The sequence below is a fragment of the Gallus gallus genome, chromosome 7, assembly GCF_016699485.2.
Source record: "Gallus gallus isolate bGalGal1 chromosome 7, bGalGal1.mat.broiler.GRCg7b, whole genome shotgun sequence".
Lineage (NCBI taxonomy): Eukaryota > Metazoa > Chordata > Aves > Galliformes > Phasianidae > Gallus > Gallus gallus.
In genome coordinates this window covers 22,911,744-22,932,699 of record NC_052538.1, presented here as the reverse complement: position 1 = coordinate 22,932,699, position 20,956 = coordinate 22,911,744, and the positions used below count along the sequence as shown (strand labels likewise).

General features: G+C 52.0%; 1 protein-coding gene across 6 annotated transcripts in view; it reads left to right on the top strand.

Annotated features, from left to right (window-relative positions):
• IGFBP2 (insulin like growth factor binding protein 2) overlaps positions 1 to 20,956 on the top strand; it is a 72,488-nt gene that overhangs the window by 19,024 nt on the left and 32,508 nt on the right. Inside the window, exon 1 of one of the 6 annotated variants that reach the window (NM_205359.2) lies at positions 1,212 to 1,644. The exons of 3 other annotated variants lie outside the window; for them this stretch is intronic. In NM_205359.2, coding sequence (NP_990690.2) covers positions 1,242 to 1,644 — 403 coding nt within the window. In that variant the 5' untranslated portion in view covers positions 1,212 to 1,241. Of the gene's footprint in view, positions 1 to 1,211; positions 1,645 to 1,762; positions 1,847 to 16,982; positions 17,037 to 20,956 lie in introns of those variants that run through there. 2 more of the 6 variants (XM_046943498.1, XM_046943497.1) reach the window with 2 other exon arrangements.

Here is a 20,956-nt window from a genome sequence, read left to right as displayed (position 1 = left end):
GCTTGGAATATTTAACCGCCTGCAACAGATAATTAGCCAAACCCTCTTACGCCTCCAAATATAGCTTCATTAGTCATATGAAAATATCTCATTGGAACCAAATGTGAGTCATTAGTGAAGTCAACAGCAGATCATAAAAAAAGGTACTGAGAGCCTTGAGAAATCGTGAGCGTGCGGTGAGAATAACTCAGCGCGTTGTGCACGGAACATCTGCTCACAGGGGCTGCCGTGTCCCCATTCCTGCCATGGGATGTGCAGCAGGAACAAACACAGAGCGTGCACTGGGCTTCTGCTGCTTCTTTTTTGTCAGCCTCTAAAAAGGAGAGGGACTCTGATGGGTGAAACCCTTGTAAGAATGGAGTTATTCTTTGGGGAAATGTGGGGAGCGGGGTGGGAAGGTGTGCTTAGTGCTGGGATGCATCGTGGGGGTTTCCCGTCCCTTTCTGCACCCATTGGTCCCGCAAACACATTGTGAAGCTCCACGGCCCCGTGCTGGGAGTCGAGCTGCACGGGGGGCACTTCACCTTTTCATTAATTTGCAAAGGAAAGCACAAAGAGCAGAAAACCTGCAGCAGAGAATGGCAAACCTAAGTGCCACGGCACCGACATTCCCCTGGCGGAGTGAGCTCAAACTCAGAGCATGGCTTGAACCACGTCATCCCACGACGACACGAGCAGACGTTCCCAGCCCCATCGGTCCGGTTGCGACCCCTTGGCTTTGCTATTCAACTTTTAAAGTACGGAATCAGTGTAACACCCCCCGTGCTTTGAAACCTCTGGGTGAACTGTGACAGCGGAGCAGGGGGAGAGGAGCGTGCTGGGGCTTAAAATGGGGACTTCGCACCGAAACCCCGAGCCTGGAAAGCGTCCCCTCTTCCTCGCGAAAGCACTGCGGAGGGCCGTCCCCAAACCCCCGCGGCGGGACCCGGCCCCCGGGACGCCCCCGGCCCCGTTCCCGGCTCTCTTTGCGGATTCCTCCCCGCCGGGGCAGGGTCCGCCCTCGGGGTACCCCCGCACGCGCCGCCTCCCCTGCTCAGACCCCCCTTCGCCCAGCCTCTCGCGCGACCCCCACCGCGGGTGGGCGGCTCTAGGACCCTGCGGCGCCGCGGCGGCGCGCCCGGCCCCGCTCCGCACCGAGCCGCGCCGTGCCGCGCCGTGCCGTGCCGCGCCGCGCCGCGCCGCGCCGCCGGGGGGCCGAGCGGCGTGTCCACCTGCCGGCCCCGCCGCCCGTCAGTCCCGCCATGGCGCTCGGCGGGGTCGGTCGCGGCGGCGCGGCGCGGGCCGCTTGGCCGCGGTTGCTGCTGGCGGCGTTGGCGGCGGCGCTGGCGCTGGCGGGGCCGGCGCTGCCCGAGGTGCTGTTCCGCTGCCCGCCCTGCACGGCGGAACGCCTGGCCGCTTGCTCCCCGGCCGCCCGGCCGCCCTGCCCCGAGCTGGTGCGGGAACCGGGCTGCGGCTGCTGTCCGGTGTGCGCCCGCCTGGAGGCCGAGGCGTGCGGCGTGTACACCCCGCGCTGCGCCGCCGGTTTGCGCTGCTACCCCGACCCCGGAGCCGAGCTGCCCCTGCAAGCCCTGGTGCAGGGACAGGGCACCTGCGCCCGCCGCCGCGACACGGCCGAGTACGGAGCCAGCGCCGAGCGCCCCGCAGGTGAGCAGCGGCCGGGAGCCGGGGAGAGAGGGGACCCCCTCGGGAGGGCAGGGAACGGGGGGCGCCTGGGGGAGGAGCGGCCAAAGGGGTGAGGTTCGGGTGGGAGCGAGGAGAGGATGGGTGTCCGCGGCGGGGCGAAAAGGGTGCTCGGGGTTGCGGCTTTCCCTGGGGGAGTTTTTCCTTTCGGACGGGAAGCGCAGAGGTGGGGCGTAAAGGGGATTCGTGGGGGGCAGCTCCCGGTCCGAAGGCGAGGGGAGCCGGGCTGCAGGGTACGGAGAGGTTGGGGTCCTCCGGAGAAGTCCCCCCCGGGGCAGACTGAGGGGAGATGCGGCCAGGGGTGGGGGCTGCGCCGAGCTGGGGGGTCTAAGGGGCGCTTTGGGTTTGGTGGGGAACTGGAAGCGGCGCGTAGGGTGACGGATGCCCCGAAGATACCGGGCGGAGGCGGCGAACGAGCACCACGTGCTGCGTGGTGGGAAGCGGGCGGCTGCGGGGCCACGATGTGGGGGCCACGTCCAGCTCACAGCGGAGCCCACCCTGCGGCTGGGGGCCCCTCTGCCTCCGTGCAGTGGGTGCCGGGGAGGACTGCAGCATCCTCGAGCACGCCGCCCGAAGGGACGCCACAGGCTCCCGACCTGTTGCTGCGCTGATTGCGCGAGGCAGCTCTCACGGGGATGCCGTCGCTTAGCGAACACCTCGGCTCCCTCCGAGCGAGAGGGAGAGGCAGACAGAGGGAGAGAGGAAAAACGGCGGCACAGGAAACTTTGCTCGGTGCTGCTTCTGTGCGGCCACGCTGCAGCCATCCCCACTCCCGTCCCTCCTTTGCCTAATGGGGCTGCGCACCACTGCTCAGCTGCACCGTGTGAGCATCTGCGGGGTGACTTTTGCACTCTGGAAGAAGCCGAGGGCATTCAGATCGAAGGAATCTGGTGCTGACTCCAGCTTTATGCTATTAGAAGAAGCCGGGGTGGAATGGAGAGCGCAGCAGTGGCGTATTGAGAGATAATTTTCGGAGTTAATGCCACTTTTTTTTTTTTTTTTTGCTTTAATGGACTTCTTTTTTTTTTCCGCTTGAATTGCAGTTTTGCTTCACTTTACTCTCCCTGTGCCTTTACGACTCGTGTGACTGATCTGCCCCTATCTCTGCATATATGCGGCGCTCACTCACTCACATATAAATAGCGCAGCTTAAGAGTGCTTTAATGTATGTGGCGCTCTGCAATGTCCATAGGGGATGAATAATAAAAACACTGGCACATCTTGAAGCAGCGTGATGTGAAGCACGCAGCTGGAATATTCGCCGCCGAGCACGTCTTGGCAGCCGAGCCTGGACATCCAGAAAAGGGTTTGCTCTCTTCACATTACAAAACTTTTAACAGGTTGTTGGAGCTATTAAATAAAACCCACAACAAAAACAAAGCCCCCATCTGCCAGCTCCGCTCGGTGCCGCTCTGCTCGGGCTCGCAGCGCTGTTCCCATCTGCAGAATGTACGCGGGGAGAGTTTGCCTCTGCTTCAAAGCGGTGACAGGGAGAGCAGTCTGGCACCCGCAGCACAGAGGTTGGAATTCCCTTTCAAATGCTGATGTCAAGCTTGTCTCGGTGCCCCAGAGCAGGTTTTTGCCTGCAAAAGGCAGGTGTCTGCCTTGCTTTTTTTTTTTTTTTTTTTGAAATATGCTTAAAGGTATTTGCCCTTTTTCCCCTTTCCAGCTTGAAAAGGCTCCTTTGGCTGATTCAGGGCTGGAATGCGGAGCTCGTGCTATTCCTAAATTAAGAGGTTGGCAAGTTTTTTTGTCCCTGATGAGATGCAGAAGGATTGCCCAAACGAAACAAGGACTAAAACTCTGCAAATCCTCCCACTGTGGCTCCGGCATTGTTTAGTCTTCCACTTAGGTCTGTAAAGCCAATCCTGAAACGGTTGTAGGCGGAAAGTAAGATAAACCACCATGTAGCTAGGAAGCAGGGGATGTTGCTCGTTGCGCAAGAAGCTTGGGGTATTTTGAAGATGTTGGGAATGTTGGAACAAAACAGCGGCAGTCTGTGGAAATCGGGCTGAGAACCTCCACCCCCTCGGGGAGCCGAGGGCACGAACTCCTGCGGATGGAGGCAGCGAGACGGAGGCTCAGCACCTCTGGGGATCGGGGCCTCCAAAATAGTTCCGATGCCACCGGACCGCACGGTTTTATGGTTTATTTCAGGTCGTCGCGTCACCAATTTGACACAGCGCTGAGCGAAGCCGCCCGCACGCGGGACAGAGGGCTCTTATTGTGTGCGGAGCTCTCATGCCAGCCCTGATTGAATTCATTCCTTCAGCACGGCACGGAGCTCTGCGCACCATTTTAAGGTGGATTAACGGGCCGGGCACTTGGAGCAGAGCGAGGACTGCCCGCGCAGTGTGCTGGCACCCCGCTTGCTCGCATGCTGCGTCCCGGTCCCCAATGGCCATCTTAGAACTGCAGGATCATTAAGGTTGGAAAAGACCTCTACGGTCATCCAGTCCAACCCCATCCCGTCCCTACTGTGCCCATTAACCGTGTTGCTCAGTGCCGTATCTCTGTGATTCTTGAAGACTTCCAGGGATGGTGACTCCAACACCCCCCTGGGCAGCCTGTGCCAGTGCATCACTGCTCTTCGCTCCTAATGGAGACCACGTCCTAGGATTAAAGGATTAAGGTTGCAGGCAAACTTGAGCCTGCAGGGCTGGGGCTGCCCCGTTCACCAGGCCAGGGACTCCCATGGAACAAAAACAGCGCCAAAATAGTTAACCATTAGGAAAGCAGTTCTCTCTAACATCCAGCTAAAATCCCTATTTGGGATTTGGCCCCAAATGCCACACATCCTTCCTCACGGGTCAAGTGTCAAAACCTCCATTTCCCCCTTGGCAGGCAGCTGCTAGAAGACAGTTTAATGTATTGCTCCAAAACACAGAAGACTGTGATGTTGGAGGTAGCGTAACGTAAGTGGAATTTTAACAGCAACTCGAAAATCATGCCAGTAATGCTATGACTGCATTTTTCACATCCACTGAATTGCCAGGAAGACTTCTGCTTTCTCCCAGCTTTTCTACGGAAACAAAGCATTTGTCATGCTCTGCACGTGCATGTGTGTATCTGCCCTTCTGCCTCCAAAGCTCCTGACCCCGCCAGATGCTCTGACATAGCCTTAAAGGCCAGAAAGGTGTAGGCAGCGGGCAGGGGAGAGACTGGCTGTGAGCATCTCCCATGCTCTGCACCAGTTAGCTTTCGAGTCAGAAGTGCATGGGCACGGGAGAAAGTCATTACCAGTGCTGCAGCTGGGCATCCAGCCTGGCTTATGCAGGCTTGGGCATTATGAGACATCAGAGAAGCCAGCTGCAAAGAGCCAGTCCATGGCACTGTGTTAACACTGCTGCTCCGGCCGAATGGAAGGGCTGCAGAGCTCTTGGTTGTGGGAGAGGTTATTACAAGTGAAATGCAATTGATAACAGCTCCAAGGATGGTACGTGAATGTGGGAGCATACAGCTCATCCATCCTTGTTGCCTCTGGGGTTCTGCCAGTAGATGCACCGGGTTTCCAAGGTCTTCTGCGTTAGCTGTGTTTGGTCAAGGATGAACCCGACCAGGTTCTGGGCTGGTTGTCATCTTTAGATACAAAGGTAATAAATAACAACTTGTGGAGCAGCTTCTTGAAAATACTGCTCCCTCCAGCCCCAGTCCCACAGGAGCGTGCAGTGATAGGGCTTTTGGTGTTGTGAACATGGGCTGGAGGGAATGGGGAGTCTGGGAAGATTTCAAGGCTCTGGCCCAAAGGAGAAATATGTTTTCATGCTGTCCCTTGGCAAATGATCTGTTTCCTTCTTGCCCTTTGCAGTTGTTTCCTTTCCTCTGGGTTTCAGGCTCATGCTCGCTGAGTGTGGTATTTGTCAGGGGAACAACGAGGAGCCCTGTCTGTGAGAAAGTCCATGTCGTTTGTTTTATCCACATCCAGGAATTGAGCCGAGATAAACAATTCAAGAGGCAAAGCAGTGAAAACTGGAATGCGAGAGGTGTGTTTGTGTTTGGCCCTGGGCTAAACCTGGCTGCAGCATTCACAGGGGCTGATGCATCCCACCGATGCAGACATGGTCGGGTTTGGGAGAATGGGGCTTGGTGGATTCCTTTGGGGTAGCTCTTTTGCTTGAGGCCGGCAGAGTAAGACAAAGGGCAAGGTAAAATGTGAAGATGCTTTTAAAGCATTTCTGTTCCACAAGGGCTGAGCTCAGTGATGTGCTGAGTTTCCAGGTGTTCCTCCCTCCTCCATGGGAAGGTGCTGCCCGGATCAGCGTGTGTGTAGCGGCACATACTGAAATCATCAGGCTCTGCTTTCCATCATGTTGTGGCCGGCTGTTTGCATCTGCCAGAGAGGTGTGTTTGTCCTCAGCACTCGCCTGGGGCTGGCTGCAGTGTGTTTGAAGTCCATGACCCCCGAGAGCTGTCCTACAGCCACCCTGAACTGAGGAGTTACAGGGCTGGAGGACAGAAGGACAACTTCAGGTGCTGTTTTGTGAGTGTAGTTCAGCTTGTTTTCTACCAGCCAAAAAACCAGATTGGACCTCTGGTTCTGTAAGTGTTACCGGTGTTATCAGTTAGGGGAGACGCTGTCTGGATATAAGGAAGAAGTTTCTTTGCAATAATGGTGGTGAGGCATTGGAACAGGTTGTCCAGATTTCTGGTGGATGCCTCATCCTTGAAGACGGTCAAGATGAGGCTGGAGGGGCTCTGAGCACCCGATGGAGCTGTAGGTGTCCCTGTTTGTTGCAGGGGAGTTGGACCAGATAACCTTTAAGAGTCCCTTCCAACTCAAATGATTCTGTGACAGTTATTCTACCACAAACTACCTTCAGCAGACCACATCTGTGGCTGAAGCATCTCTGCCCACCTTTGGTGGCCAGGATGATTTCATGAGTTGGCTAAGTACGGCTCATTAAACATACAAGCGGGCATCTCATTACAAGCAAGCATAGCAGATATACCATCCCAGGAGGTGCTCAAGGTTAGGTTGGATGGGGCTGTGGGCAGCCTGATCCAATGGTTGGCAACCCTGTCCACGGCTGGCTGTTGGAACTGGGTGATCTTTGAGGACCTTTCCAACACAAGCTGTTCCATGATTCTGTGATGTGGTTGTGGGTGAAGGCTGGAGGAACAGCGGTTAGAGCACTGCTCCTGGAGCTTTATGGCAGCTCAGCGTATGACAGCCCCGGGTTCCACTGTTGTAACTGCAGAATGATGGTGTATTTAGTATTTTGCCCCACAAGTAATCTGGCTAGGCATAAGCAGGAAGATAAAAATCTCCTGCTGTCTCATCTTATGATAGAAATAAATTGTTTTAGAAAGGAAAGGGTCAGTAATCACATGCCTTTCTTGTGGACCAGAGTACGGAAAAACATCAGGTCACTTTTATAAGCCTTAATCTATCTTTTGACATTGCAGCTTTTATTCTGAAGAAAGCTGCACTGTGCCTCTTGGCTGGTAAGGGAACAAGTTCACTGCCTGGTGCTCTCTGTAGTCAAAGATCCCATTAATTCTGCCAGCCGCGAGGAACGATTTCTTGGTATTTCATTCTGGGCTGTAATTGAGAGTGACACAAAGCGCTGGTGGGAATTGGACCATGTTGAAATCTGTGCTTTTCCTTACAATTTTCTGCAGATAGAACAGCTCAGGTGGGATGGAGGGATTTTTAATGCTCTGCCATTGGAATTAATATCGTCTCCCCTGCCTTGCTTGCTGAAGGCAATTTTTGAGGAGAGTTTCTGTGCCTCCTTGCACCTTGTCTCTGTAGCCTCCGATGCAGTATACCAACAACAGGGAAATGCTGTTGCAATTGCTTTGCATGACATCTTCTGTTGGAAAGATCCGTAGTCCTACAGTGCAGGGAAAATTCATTCAGCAATACCCAGTATTTCTGCTCAAGACCACAGCAAGATTTCTCCATTTGGTTTTTAGACTTCAGCGGAGGCAGCGTGATCCCAGCTCTTCTGATTAGTACTGAAAGACCCAGTCCATGATGATGGGCTTTTCATGGGTTTTCTGTTCACCTTCCCATGTTTTCCCCCTTGCTGTCTTAAGACTAGGAAAGAGCAGGCACCAGATGTCCACATCCCGGGAATGTTTCTTGTTCAGTCTTTGGGGGGACTGGTGGATGAAGTGAGTTGCTGAAGGCATTTTGGTGGTTTTAAGTGTCCTCCAAGTCCTTTTTGGCAACTTCAAAGAGCAAGCGTGTGTCTTCCAACGTGGCCTGTCTTCTGGTGTCCTGCACTTCAGAAGACCCACATTTTCCTCTGAAGGGAGCAGGGCAAATCCTGGCCCGAATTTGAACTTTTTTTTTCATTTGGGGGTGATTTTCTGTTTGAATTTGGGAGGGTTTGCCCACAGCATGGGGGCTGTGGCTCAGAAGTGAGCTGAGTGGGAGTGATGTACACAGTTTGCACCCTGAGCAATGATGGCTCTCCCACTCAGCCCATGTGGAAACACTAGTCTCTCCTTGCGTTCTGCTACATTCTGATGCCCTTTCATCTGTCACTTCAAAAGCAAGCAGAAACAGGGAAGGAAACTTAGGTTTAGCAAAGAGGAGGAGCAGGAAGGGTTGACCAGCCTTGACCTCCTCTGCTGTTGGAGCCCAAGGCTGATGGTGGGGTTGTGCCTCATTGGCCCCAGCTATGTGGAGCTAATGAGGTTGTGGACAGTCCGGATTGCCAGCTGGGAGATGAACCAATGTGGATGGGTGCTCCCCGAAGTGGCTGGTTTCTGTCCTCTGCGTCTTGGCGCGCCAGAGCAGTTGGCTGTGTGGGTTGTAGGGTCAGGGTGGTTGGCCACAGTGACATTTCTGAGGGTAACCCAGCAACCCTGGGGCTTTCGGTGGTGGTTTTCTTTTCCTCCTGGTCCTCCTCACTCACCCTGCAGTGCCTTCGCTAAAGGCAAATTCCAGTTACCTGGCTGGTTCATGTCTTGGTTTTGGGGGCACTTGTCAGGGGTGCCGCAATTCACCCTCCACATGATAGCAGCTTTACTCTTCTAGGTTCGCTGCTGAATTAGTGAGAAGAAAATGCTGCGTGATAAAGCTATAGGAGTTTCAGCACTGCTCCAGGGTCCAACCCAGGCTCTGACGAGGTAGCTCTCAGTGAGACTGGACAAGGACAACAGTCCTGTGGTAGAACCTTCTTCTCTATCTGCACTATTGAGCTCCAAGAGCCTTTTCTTTCTTGCACAGTACTTGCCACTAGCCAAGGACTGTGAGTTTGATACAATCTCTGATGTGTGGAGGGCAGTTGCCCTTCATCTGAACAACATACAAACCAGAGTGATGCAGTGGCAGGGAAATCACAGCTGCCCACCTTGATCTGACAGCGGTGTGAATGGACAGGTGAATCATCTGCCATGATGGTAACTGGGATGAGGAGGCCTAAAGCAATGGGTAACCATGGTAGGGGACCTTTTTCATTATCCATAGTGAACAGTGATCCCTCCATGTCTTGTGCAGAGGTGGTTTGAGGAGGATTTTATTTAGACCGTTAGAAATCCTGCTAGTATGTTACACAGGACTTCTATGGCAGAACATCTGGATTCCTTGTGGTGTTTAGGGAGAGTGGCCATTCCTTGGACTGGATGGCAGGACAGCACCAGAGGAGCTATTTTGAGGCTGACCCTCTAACCCATCACTGAATTTAAAGAGCAGTCCAGAATTTTTTGGAGCAAAAGGAGACTATGGCAACTATGGCCTTCTTACACAGTAGATTGGCAACTTGTAGACATTCTGAGTCATTTTGTTGTTGCTGTTGACAGTAGTAACTAAAATAAGTTTATTCCACGCTTATTTTCCATGCCAGACCCCATAGACCCTGTCACCTCCAGCTCACAGGGAGTGAGACAGATTCCATTAATTCTTGTGCATTACTGGGGGATTTTGGCTGATGGGATCCTTGCCTGGAATTTCTCTGTGGAGGAGCCTGGCTTCCCACTGATTGCAGATGGGACTTGAAAAGTTCACCCTCCTAACAGACCCAGTGGGGTGGTGGGAGTAAAATTTCCAACGTATTCAGAACAGATTTGGTACCCTGTTCCCTTCGGGACACCTGTCACTGAGAGTGCTGGTCAAGGCTGAGCAGGTGGAAGTGCTTGGTCTGCAGAGCTTTGAATGATGTTGAACTGCTTGAATTTGGAGGTCTGAGGTCTTGACCTTTGTGCACGTGACTGAGGCATGTCTGGTCGGGGGGCACCGGGAGGAATTTGGCACGGAGCCCTGTAAGGCAATGGTCCCATTTAGCAAAGCTGGGGCTGTAGGAATTGGGGTGAGGAAATCACAACATCCGCTTCGGTTTCTGCGTTCCCTGTCCTGGGGGCCGGTCGAGTGTTGCAGGAGGCCACAGGAATCCTGCTTGTGACCACAGCCAGATTAATGGCTATTTTGGCAGCTTTTCAGGAGTGAGGAATTTGGCCACTTTCACAATAATGGCTAGAAATTCCACATGAATTAATTAGTTTTATTACAGGACATGTCCTTCCTGCTCCTCCAGGGCTGCCTGAAACACTGAACTCATTACATGAAGAAATGAATATAGTACTAAAAATAAAAACTGGTATCCCAAGCCTTTGTCAGGAAACGCACAGAGTATACCGACATCCTCCTCCAGATGTGCTTCTGAAGCTGTGGCTTTTGGCCAGATGAGATCTAAACTCAACTGTTAGATCAAGCACAGCCACTAAAATGTCCCAGCCTGCTTCATGAGTGTGTCTTCTCTCAGCCTCTTAGTCTCTGCTCAACTTGAGCCATTCATATAGGCTTGTTAATTGCTCCTCCAGTTTGTTTGACCCCTGGATGTTGTTACACAGAATCATGGAATGGCTTGAGTAGGAGGGGACCTTAAAGATTATCTATTCAGAACCCCGTGCCATGGGCAGGGTTGTCTCCCACCAGATCAGGCTGCTCAGGGCCCCATCCAACCTGGCCTTGAATGCCTCCAGGGATGGGGTATCCACCATCTGTGATGGGTTTCCATAGTGCTGTTCCTACCTTGCAAGGAGCCTGTTTGTATCTGGGGTAGGAAAGTGCTTGGGAACGTCTGTGGCAAAGGGTCCTCTGCGTTTGAGTTTTGGTCAAAGGAATGCCCTAAAAAATGACAGCATGTGACTTTCAGAGAGCTGCCAGAGCAACTGCAGGTTGGGTAAATATTTTGGAAGCCCAGAGCTGATAACTTTCCCTTGCTTACGTTTGTGCAGATTCTGTCTGTAAAATCGTACCATTTATCACATAGCTTTTTAAACAAAGGTACTGTGTGGACTCTGTGAGCTCAGTCTGATTTGAATCCCTTTCTAGTAGCACCAGTGCTGTCCTGAGAAGTTTGTGCTGGTAAAGGACAGGTGTGCAAAATGGGCACTGCTTGCTGGTCATAGCAGTGTTTGCTTTATGAATATTGCTTCAGATACTTCTGTTTGGGCAGAGGTTCTCCATTTGAGTCACAGAATCATAGAGTCATAAAGGTTAGAAAGGCCACTAAGATCATCTCGTCCAGCCATCACCACCATGACACTTAGCCCTTCTTCCTGCTCAGCCCCACCTCTGTGGACCAGGACTTGACTTTTTTGCTATTTTTCCTCCTGTTCTGAAGTTGAACATAACAGAGTGACCAGGGAGGTGATCAGGTAGGTTATTGCAGGTCTGACTTTACAGAACATGACTTGTTTTGTGCTCAGCCCTCTGGGGAATGAACCATGACCCTCATCCAGCAAGGACTAAGGCCAGCTGAGCTGACAGGCAAATTGCAGATTTTTCAGCATTAACAAAATTTGCCTGCTAGAAAAGAGTGAAAAATGATCACGCAGATGGCCTTCTTCTAATCTCAGCTGGTTGGACAGCTTCTGACTTTCTAGTAATGATTGTTATTGATTTCAGTCGTTGCTTACCTCTGTTTTTCTGTTTATTCTGTCTTTTTATCAGTCTGATTTCAAGGATTTGTTACCTTAACCCCTGGCCATTGGGCTGGTCCTGCACGTCCTGAAACAGCCCTTTGAAAATTCAGACCCTGCTGAAAGTGCAGCACAGATATTACCTGGCAGCAACCCAATCAGGCCAAAGGTCCGTCAAGCCCATAATCCTGCGTTAGGTGGTGACCAGCAGTGCATAAATTGGGAATTAAAGAAAAGGATGAGTATGGGGTGAGCGCTGCCTTGAGTATGGGGTGAGCCTTGCCTTGAGCTGCCTTGCTGATTTCCATCAGAGGGGCTTCAAGTGCTCTTGCAGCTTTTCTCTTGAAGCAGCCCACTGTGGACTCAATCAGAATTTGGGGATGAGACAATTCACATAATCTTCTCCTTGAAAGAGCTGTTAATAGCTGAAACTTCTGGTCTGCATGGCAGAAAGTAAAGTGTCTGCAGCGCAGTGCTGCAATTACCATGGTGGCATGGCGAGGAAGGCACTGTGCCTTTGAAATCCCTGCAGCTGTAGGCTGAGTGGTGTCAGAAGCAAGAGTGGGGCAGGGCTGCCTGGCTGGCTGTGGGACCTAGGCTTGTTGTGCAATGCTCAGAGCCTGCTGTTTGCTCTGCCCGGGAGTTACCCCGAGCTGGTTGCACCTTTTTCTCGCCAACCTTGCAGGCGTGCATGGTGCCTGAAGGGCAAACAGCCCCAGCCCATGCCTCCAGGCAGAACAAGAGGGACTGCGACACTAGGGATCAGGTGCTGTCCCGGAGCTGGAATTTGGGCTGAGGGTGCTAGCTTTGTTGTGAGAACAGTACCACAGGTGAGCTAAGGTCTTGGACTTGGAACATGGTCATAGACATAGGCATGGACACAGGCACTGGAACAGGTGCCCAGAGAAGCTGTGGATGCCCCATCTCTGGAGGCATTCGAGGCCAGGTTGGATGGGGCCCTGGGCAACCTGGTCTGGTGGGTGGCAGCCCTGTCCATATCAGGGAGTTGGAACTGGATGGGCTTTAAGACCCTTTCCAACCTAAGCCGTTCTGTGATTCTATGAACTCACAGCTGAAAATGGAGCAATTGTGGTTTTTCCCACAGCAGCTGTGCTGCAGAGCAGGAGATACAGTTGGTCCTCTGGGCGCTGAAGCTGTCATGCCCTGGCTTGCAGCATGGCTGGCTTTGCTGTTTTCGGCCGGTGAGTCAGACCCTGGGCAGCCCTAGCCCAGGGCTGCAGGTTCGCCCTTTTTCCATGTATCTGTTTGCAGGCAGCCTGCTTTTCTGGGGTTCAGGGGAGTCTGACCCTTCCCCAGACCCTGTCCTCACACAGGGACGTTGGAGCACCGAAGCTCGGGCATCAGAGCTTGGACACCAAAGTTTGGGCAAATGCATTTTGCAGTGCTGTCTGGAGGACTCCTGTCACACAGGAGAAGCAGAAATAGCAAGTGACTAAACATCACGGCGACGTTCCTGCCGTCGGAACTGAACTCCCTATTTTCTTTTGGCTGAGAAAATGAACTTCCCCTTTCTCCTCGTGGGGTGGGCGAGCTGGCTGCCCGTGGCCATGCCATCGCTGCGGGTACGCGGGATGGCTCGGGTCAGGCTGGGAGGAAGTGCTCCTGCTGCGGGCTTTTCACTCCCAGCTCCTTTCTGAAGAAAACGTGCAGGGCTTTTCCTGGCCAAAGTGCAGGGCTGTAGCTGGAACGGTGTCCAGCTGGCCTCATTTTGGAGCTGGTCTCGGTTTTGGGCTGCTCTCATCCCTTCCATATCCCCATTTCTTAGACAGAACGGGCTGGGAGGTACTGCGGAGATAGTGCTACAGAAACCACCCTGGTGCCACACGGCATGTGCAGCCTAGTTTCAACATGCCACGGTGAAGAAATCGCTGAAAACCTCCAGTGTAAAATCCCCAGGGATTTTTGGGGGTTGTTTTGATACTCTTTCCAACAACAGCAGAAACCTGGTCTTCTGTGGTATGACAGCCTGATGGGCCCCTGGTGGGGCACTCACTGATGCCAAGTGGGAAACGCACTATTATACCCATGCTGACCAATGCATTCATCCCAGCCCCTCTTGCCTTCTTCCTTAGCTGCTCTTTTGTCCTGTCACCCATTTTTTGGGCCATCAGACTTATTTTCTGCCTGTTGCAAAGTGCTGCGTTCTCTTCCTCTTGTTTCCTCTTGCTGCACTTCAGCCTTCCCTTCTCTCCCCATGCCCGCTCTCGGATTCACCTGGCATTATTTTTGCAGAGGTGCTGGCAGGCTCATTTTGACCTGTCTGGCTCAGCGGAGACCTGCTCAGACCTGCAGTGCTGCGGAGAGAGCAGCTGGCAGGGTCCATCCTGGCGGGGTTGGGAGGGTTGGAGCCGGGGAGGTGACAGGCGCCGGGTCTGCTGTGCAGTGGAGTCCACATGTCGGGTCCTGCCTGGGGCCGGTGGCTGGGACTGATTGTTTTGGTTGCTCACAGTAAAAAGCCAAAATTAACCCACAAAGAAAAATGAGAAAAATCGTAGAATCATTGTGGTTGGGAAAACCACGAAGATCACCTTGTCCAGCCATCAGCCCCTCACCACTGTGCCCACCTACCGTGTCCCTCAGGGCCACATCTGCCCTTTCCTTGAACACCTCCAGGGATGGTGACTCCACCACCTCCCCAGGCAGCCTGTTCTGGTGCATTTCCAGCCTTTTTGAGAAGAGATTTTTCCTAATATCCAACCTGAACTCTTCGTTTGGACGGGATATGAACACCGTCTGTCAAAGCTCCCATATTGAAACACTGGGGTCTTTCCAAGTGGTGGCACTTTAGGTCATGGAAACCCAACAAACACACTCTCCTGAATGTCACCTCTTGGTGGCTTCTATTGTTACTGTTCAGTTCTTGCTGGAATTGTGCCATATATGTCTCTCCTCAGTGAAACTGCTGGTACTCAGGCTCCCTCCATCCCACCAGCCCTTTACTGACCACAATCTTCTATCCCTTTTCCTTCTAAAAGCGCCGTGACGAAGCCTTATGTTCGACCACAAGCAGACCTGTTTGACTGACCAAACAAAATGAAAACTCAGAACGTATTCTCTATGCCCAGTTTTATTTGCTCTTCCCGTTCTACCAGGTCATCAGCCAAGCCAGAAGGCCCCATGCGGATGCCATGTATTTGCACCATCCTATTTTTTGTGCAGAGACACAGTTGCTTATAAAAATGTGTGCAAGTGTTGTAACTACCTTGGGTTTTTCCTACTCTCTTTCTTGAGGACATTAGGAGTATCTCCTTTTGTTGCAGCTGTACTAAGGTATCCTAGTCCTGGCTCCTTCCCCCCAAGGGATGGAGAAGGCCATCAAGAAGAGCTGGTGGTGAACCCAGCTGGGACTTGGAGATGACAGAAGAAAGCCATACAAAGGTTCTCCTTTGACCCTCTGGGTGGGTGCATCTGTAGTGGCCCTTTTTCACCCCCTCCTGTGTTCCAAACGGGGCTTTCTTGGAAGCCCATCCCCAAAGCTGGGGCTGATGCCTTGTCACCATGTGCAGATCCTGCGCCCAGGCTGCTCCTGGACCGCCGCCATCCCCTTCTGAGGTGCACGGGATCAGCACAGTGATGGAACCACCCCGGGTTTGGGTTAGGAGGGCTGCGGAGGAAGTGGCCCTGCATCTCCCAGCTCTTTATTCCTGTTACCTGAGGCACTGTCTGTCTCCTCAGCATGCAAATTACCCTCTGCTTTGCATCTCCTGTAATTCAAACCGGTGCAAATTGCTTTTCTCTGCCGCCGATATCCGTTTTCTGACCTAGCATTGAGTTTTGGCCTTCACCCTTTCGGGGCTGGCACCCACTGATCCCGGCTGAGAAAGTGGCCCTTTGTGCCCAGGCTGCTTGAAGGAGCCGGGGAGCTCTGCCTTCCCCGCTGCGAGCCTTTTTGGCCTGTTCTGGTGGGCAGAGATTTCGGGGTGAGGGGGAGGTGAGAGCTCTCCTTGTGCTCGAAGAAAAATGATGAATGACTCTCTTGTGCTTCTGAACAAAACCAGGAAATCGGGGGGTGGGGGGGAGAAAAAAAAAAAAAAAGGCAAAAAAAAGGGAGGAAAAAAAAAAAAGGAGGAAATGAGAAACAGTAAAGGGGCCTCCCCCGCCTTCATATAAGCAATCACTCCACAGCATCTGGAGCCCAGTAAAAGGGCTGTTCCCAGGAGCCCTCGCACTCGCCAGGCACGCAGATCTCCTCTGTGGGGCTTGCTGCCGCCCGCTGCTGTGCGCAGACCCGGGCTGTGTCTGCACGGCCATCCATCGGCACCGGAGGTGCACGTGTGTGGAGGGGCTGGATCCGGCCCCAGGACGCTGCTGCATTGCTGTCGGCGCAGCCGGAGCACCCGATACGGTGTTTGTGCTGGCGTGCTGCCCTGCGCCGGCGTCGCGTTACAGCCGTGCGGGCAGAGCGATACTCGATCCAGCCTGGAATCCACTGGAGCGGAGGCGTCCCTCCTGCCCCCAAAGCATTTTGGACACGGTAGATGTAGCAGGGGTGAGAGCAGAGCGGGTCGTCATCCCTTTGTCTTTGGGTCGGGTTTTAAGCATCCTCAAACCGGAGTTAGCCCGTTTGAGAAACCCAGTGTAAGCTATTTCGTTACGTCCATCATAGAATGGGTTGGGTTGGAAGGGACGTTAAACCTTTAATGTGGTCTGACAGAGATAGGACAGGGGGGAACGGCTTTAAACTAAAAGAAGTTGTGAACGCTCCATCCCTGGAGGCGTTCAAGGCCAGGTTGGATGGGGTTCTGGGCAGCCTGATCTGGTGGGTGGCAACCAGCCCACAGCAGGGGGTTGAACGGGATGGTCTTTAAGGTCCCTTCCAACCCAAACCATTCTGTGATCATCTAGTTCCACCCCTCCTCCACGGACACAGTTGCCAACCACTACATCAAGCGGAGCTATGTAACTCCAGCGGGGCTGGGGATGATGGTTCTCCAGCATGAGCCACCCCTTTGACACCTTGAGTGGCCGAGGAGGTCCCCATGCAGCCCTGCTACAGCTTGCTGTGCTGAAGCCACAGGTATGAAGCTTGCTGCCTTTCAGTGGCTGGCTTGTAGGAAGCCTCATCACTGTTTCTTGAAGCACAAGTCTGGTAGGGACTCAACAGATCAGCCTCTTCCTCAGCGTAGCCTCAGTGGCCTTGCAGGTGACTTGCTGTAGAAGGGGCTTGTCTGCAGTGGGACAGCTGTCCCCAGGGATGGCTCTAAAACAGAAATGGCAGTTCCCGAAATAGAGACCCCCACAGGGGAGCTGTTCTTACTGCTTTCCAGCTGGAGACAGTCTCAGTTGACACAGCTGAGCATCATCATGCAGGCGCAAGCATCAGCTGCTAATTTGGTTGTGGCTCTTACCCCTCATCAAGTCCACCTGAATTTAAGCACTGAATGGGGGGCTTAGCTTGTTTTTTTTTTTCCTTGTCGTGGGGAGGCTGCAGAGAAGCTCTTCTTCCCTTCTCTTAATGTGTAAGTCCATGCAGTTTGTTGTACTGCCTGTTGGCCTTTGGTCTGAGGATCATTTTGGATGTGTATGTGATATCCTCAGCATAGAGTGCTGCTTGGCGTGGTCCCATAGGCACTTCACTTAGGAGGGCAGAGGAGAGGGAAAGCTGCCCTAATGGAAGGGGCTGGGTGGTTGCATAGAAAGGGAACCTTGTTAGCTGAGCCCTATCAAAAGGACAGAGAGGATCTCCCTGTGTGTTTTCCTTGGGGAAAGCTCCTGAGGGAATCCCGACTCTTCTGTGGTTTCCATAATGCCATGCTAAGGTGCCTGCGTCTCCTGCTGTCTTACTAATTTGCTAGTGATGACTTTTAGAGTTATTTTTAACAGGCACATTGTGCAATTAATGGGCTTTTTATTGATGGTAAACAAGCTGAGCGAGTCAAGGATGCTGCTGGGGCTTGACCAGCAGCCTTGCTCACCAGTGCTATAGGAATCCGTGGTTCTCTTTTCTATTTGCACTTCCCAGCCTGATGTATGGGCAGCCCTGATCTACTGCTCTGGGGTTGGCTGGGGGACTGCAGCTGCTGGTGGGCTCCCCCCACGCGTGCAGATCTCACTGGTGTCGTGTGTGCCACCACCATCCAGGCTAACTCCCTGAAAAGTATCAAACTTCAGTGGCCAAGAAAAGAGCGCTGACCTATTTTGGACACTTATTTATATGCAAGTTGCTTCTCTCTGTCTCTGTGAAAAAGCTGTTGTGACTCCAATACTTCTAAAGTTTCCCCCTCCCGTAGCTTTTGTTCCCAACCGGATCTAATGTAGGACCAACACCTGTATTTTTCAGTAGTCAGGATAAACCTATCTTTAAATCTTTTGGTTGTTTTTTTTTTTTTTTTTTCTTTTTAAAGTTTTCTTTTTAAAGTGTTCTGGATGAAGCACTCCTGCAAAGGCAGCTCTGTAGCACTGAGCTCAGCCTCTGGCTGTGCTGTCTCTCTCTCTTTTCTTTTTTAACAGGTTCATTTCTTAACGTTTTTGCTAACAGCTCAAAGCTTTCAGAACAAAATAGGGGGAGGAGAGATGAAAATGTGTCACTGTTGGCTCTGGTAATGAGCCACGCAGCAAAGTCAGCTCCCATAGGGTCACAAAAAACAACCTGTGAGAAGTCAGTTTTAGCTTAGTTGTTTTTCCTTTAGAGGACAGTTTCCTTTAAATACACTTACTGTGTATTGCTTTGATGAAGTCTTCTCTTGAAAGATCTTACTGATAAAGATGGTTGGTTCCGTCTCGCTCTGACACCTGGGCTGCTTTCTGGCTTTGTGTGCTTCTTCCATTGGTGCATCTTCCAACTGTAGTGACCATCAAAGCTGTATTGCTGGGATAACCATGGGACTTGAACAGCTCGGTCAGTGCAGCCGTGTGCACTAACCCTGCCTGGAGACTTGTCGTCCTGTGTATTTTATGGCTTGTGTTCCTCCTGTGTGCAGCAATAGACAAAAGTTGGGCATTTAACCAGCAAAATAACCTGAGTGGTGCAGTTATGTTACCCGTACAAACGAGTGACTGTTTCAACAGTCCGTCGTATTTCATGATGTTTCCTACTGTAGTGTAGGAACTCCTTGTGTCTATAGGTTCTTTTTGTCTTTAAGGCCTCAAAGAGCAAGGATGAAAAAATGGGGAGCAGCTTGATTTATGGAAATTGCAAGCCCTTTGGCTTTGCTAGCCAAGCTCACAAATTCACTGAGCATACCAGCCCTGTGCTTAACTAGCTGTGTGCCCTGAATGCATCTGCACCAGGACCAACGCTCAGGGGGTCAGTGGGAACCTTTGCTTCATCCTTGTCTGCAGCTTTTGACCCAGAGTGCATCTGCAAGGCATTAGGGAGGTTTGCTCATTGTAACAGTCATGGTACGTGGCTTCTGTGTCTGCTTTCCTGTTTTTGGATTGTCTGTCATGAAATTACCAGGCTCACGTGCACAGGCAGACACGTAGCCATGTGTACATGTGTGCTGCTGTATGGATGTGGCTGGGTTTGGGGCGATCCCATCTGCTGGTAGGAGTGCAGCGCTGGTAGGTGCCTTAGTGCTGGCTCTGAGCTGGTGACTGGTCTATGTGTGTGGTCTGTGCCCAATGTCAAGGGGCAGTAGGGAGCAGGAGGCAGCCCCTAGGGTACAGCAAGGGGGAAGGCATTCAACCTGTCCCTGCTGGACAAGTCTGTAGTCTCTGGTTTGGGACCTTGTACTGGTGCAAAATTGTCCTGAGGAGCTGAGGGTCTGCCTTAGCAGGAGTGACGTGGTGTGGCTGAGTGGAGGCCTCCATGTTGTGTGCTGCGGTTTGAATGCAGAATACTCTTAAACTTTCAGAGATTCGTGTCTGCTTAAGTTTTGTGACTCTGCATTGAAAGCCTTTGTGAAGCTTCTCTGAGCAGAGGCAAGTGTGGAGATGGAACTGGCTGCTGCTGCTGTTGAGTTCTACTGATGAGCACTGGCCATGGCGAGACCAGACTGACCCCTGCAATGCTAAATTGAAAGCTTTTCTTGAGTATTTTACATGAGTGCCTGGGGTTCCAGTGGGCACCATTTCTCTTCTTTCGGTAGAGCACTTCTAAATAACCAATTCCTCTGACTGAGATCACTTTGGGCAGTACTTTGGATCCCCCTCTTCAGTGCTCAGCCCTCGTGTATCCTTTGTGTCACATTGGAAGCCTGAGGCTGCAGTTTCCCTGTACTGAAAGCTCCTGGCAGTGTGTTTGCCTCCACACCTCTCACACCAAAATGATGGCATTTGGGTAGTCTTTACCAAAAGTTGCTCAGGAAAAAAAATGTTTTATATGATCACTTTCTTACAGGAGCTTGGATTGACTGAGCATTGGTGGTGTTCCTTCCCCTCTATTGCTGCCACCATATTTGTTTCTAAGCAGGAGGGCGGATTAAATCACAGCACACCTCCATTAATGTACAAGTATGACAGCTCCCTTCAATTTCATATTAGTTTTATTTTTTACGTGGTGAGTAATCCTGCTTCTCAACCCGCTGGATGTGTGGAAGAGCAATGTAAATAAATAAATAAATAAATAAAAAACTGCTGTATGTGCATTTCAAAACTCCCCGTGGAAGACTATTTAATTAGTTTTAATGAGCTGGCTGGTGTGCATGCACGTGTGCGTGCTTTCACCACTTCTCTCCAGCTAACAGGATCAGAATTGCTCATGCAGGTAAATTGGATGAGTTATGTGGGGGAGATGTTTGTGCAGTTGCAGATTGCAGGTCTTAAGCAGCCTTTACCTGTCCTGTAATGGGAGACCTCTGTCGTGAAGGTGAAGTCTTTGGTAGTGCAGGCGGTCAGGCTGGAAGCAAGGTTTGTGTCTTCAGCTCCTTAGGTGAGGAGGGAAGGGAACAGAGTGTCTTTGGTGTGAGAACTGCTGGTTGCAGAGTTGTATCAGGTGACAGGGCATGTGCCACCAAGGTAGAGGAAGGTTTTAATTGAATTGAAGATGAACGGCCAGTGAGGTTGGGATCTTAGTGCATGAGGCAGATAACCATTGGATTTGCATCTGGCTGCCTCTTGGGTCATCCCCCCGCCTGGTTTCCAACCTTTCATTGCCAGTGACAGCCCCAGACTGGCTGTGTGCAATTTAACTTCCTTGTGGGGTTGATGGCTGTGGGTCAGTACTCTGTTTCCAGGAGGGACCAGGCTGGGTACAGAGCTATGTTGAGAGGGGTGGCCATTTTAATGAGGGATTTCTATGTGCTTTTTTTTTTAATTAACCTTTGTTTTCTGTCAAGAAAGCTGTCCCGAGGCATGACTTAGTGAGGCAAACATGCTCAGACAAAGGGAGCATTAAGCCTGCACAGAGGGAGGGGAGAGGGTTACACCTCTAATTACTTTGTGTGCATGTAGTTTTTTTTTCCCCTCTGGTGACTGATGGGTCATGAAAGGACTTGCT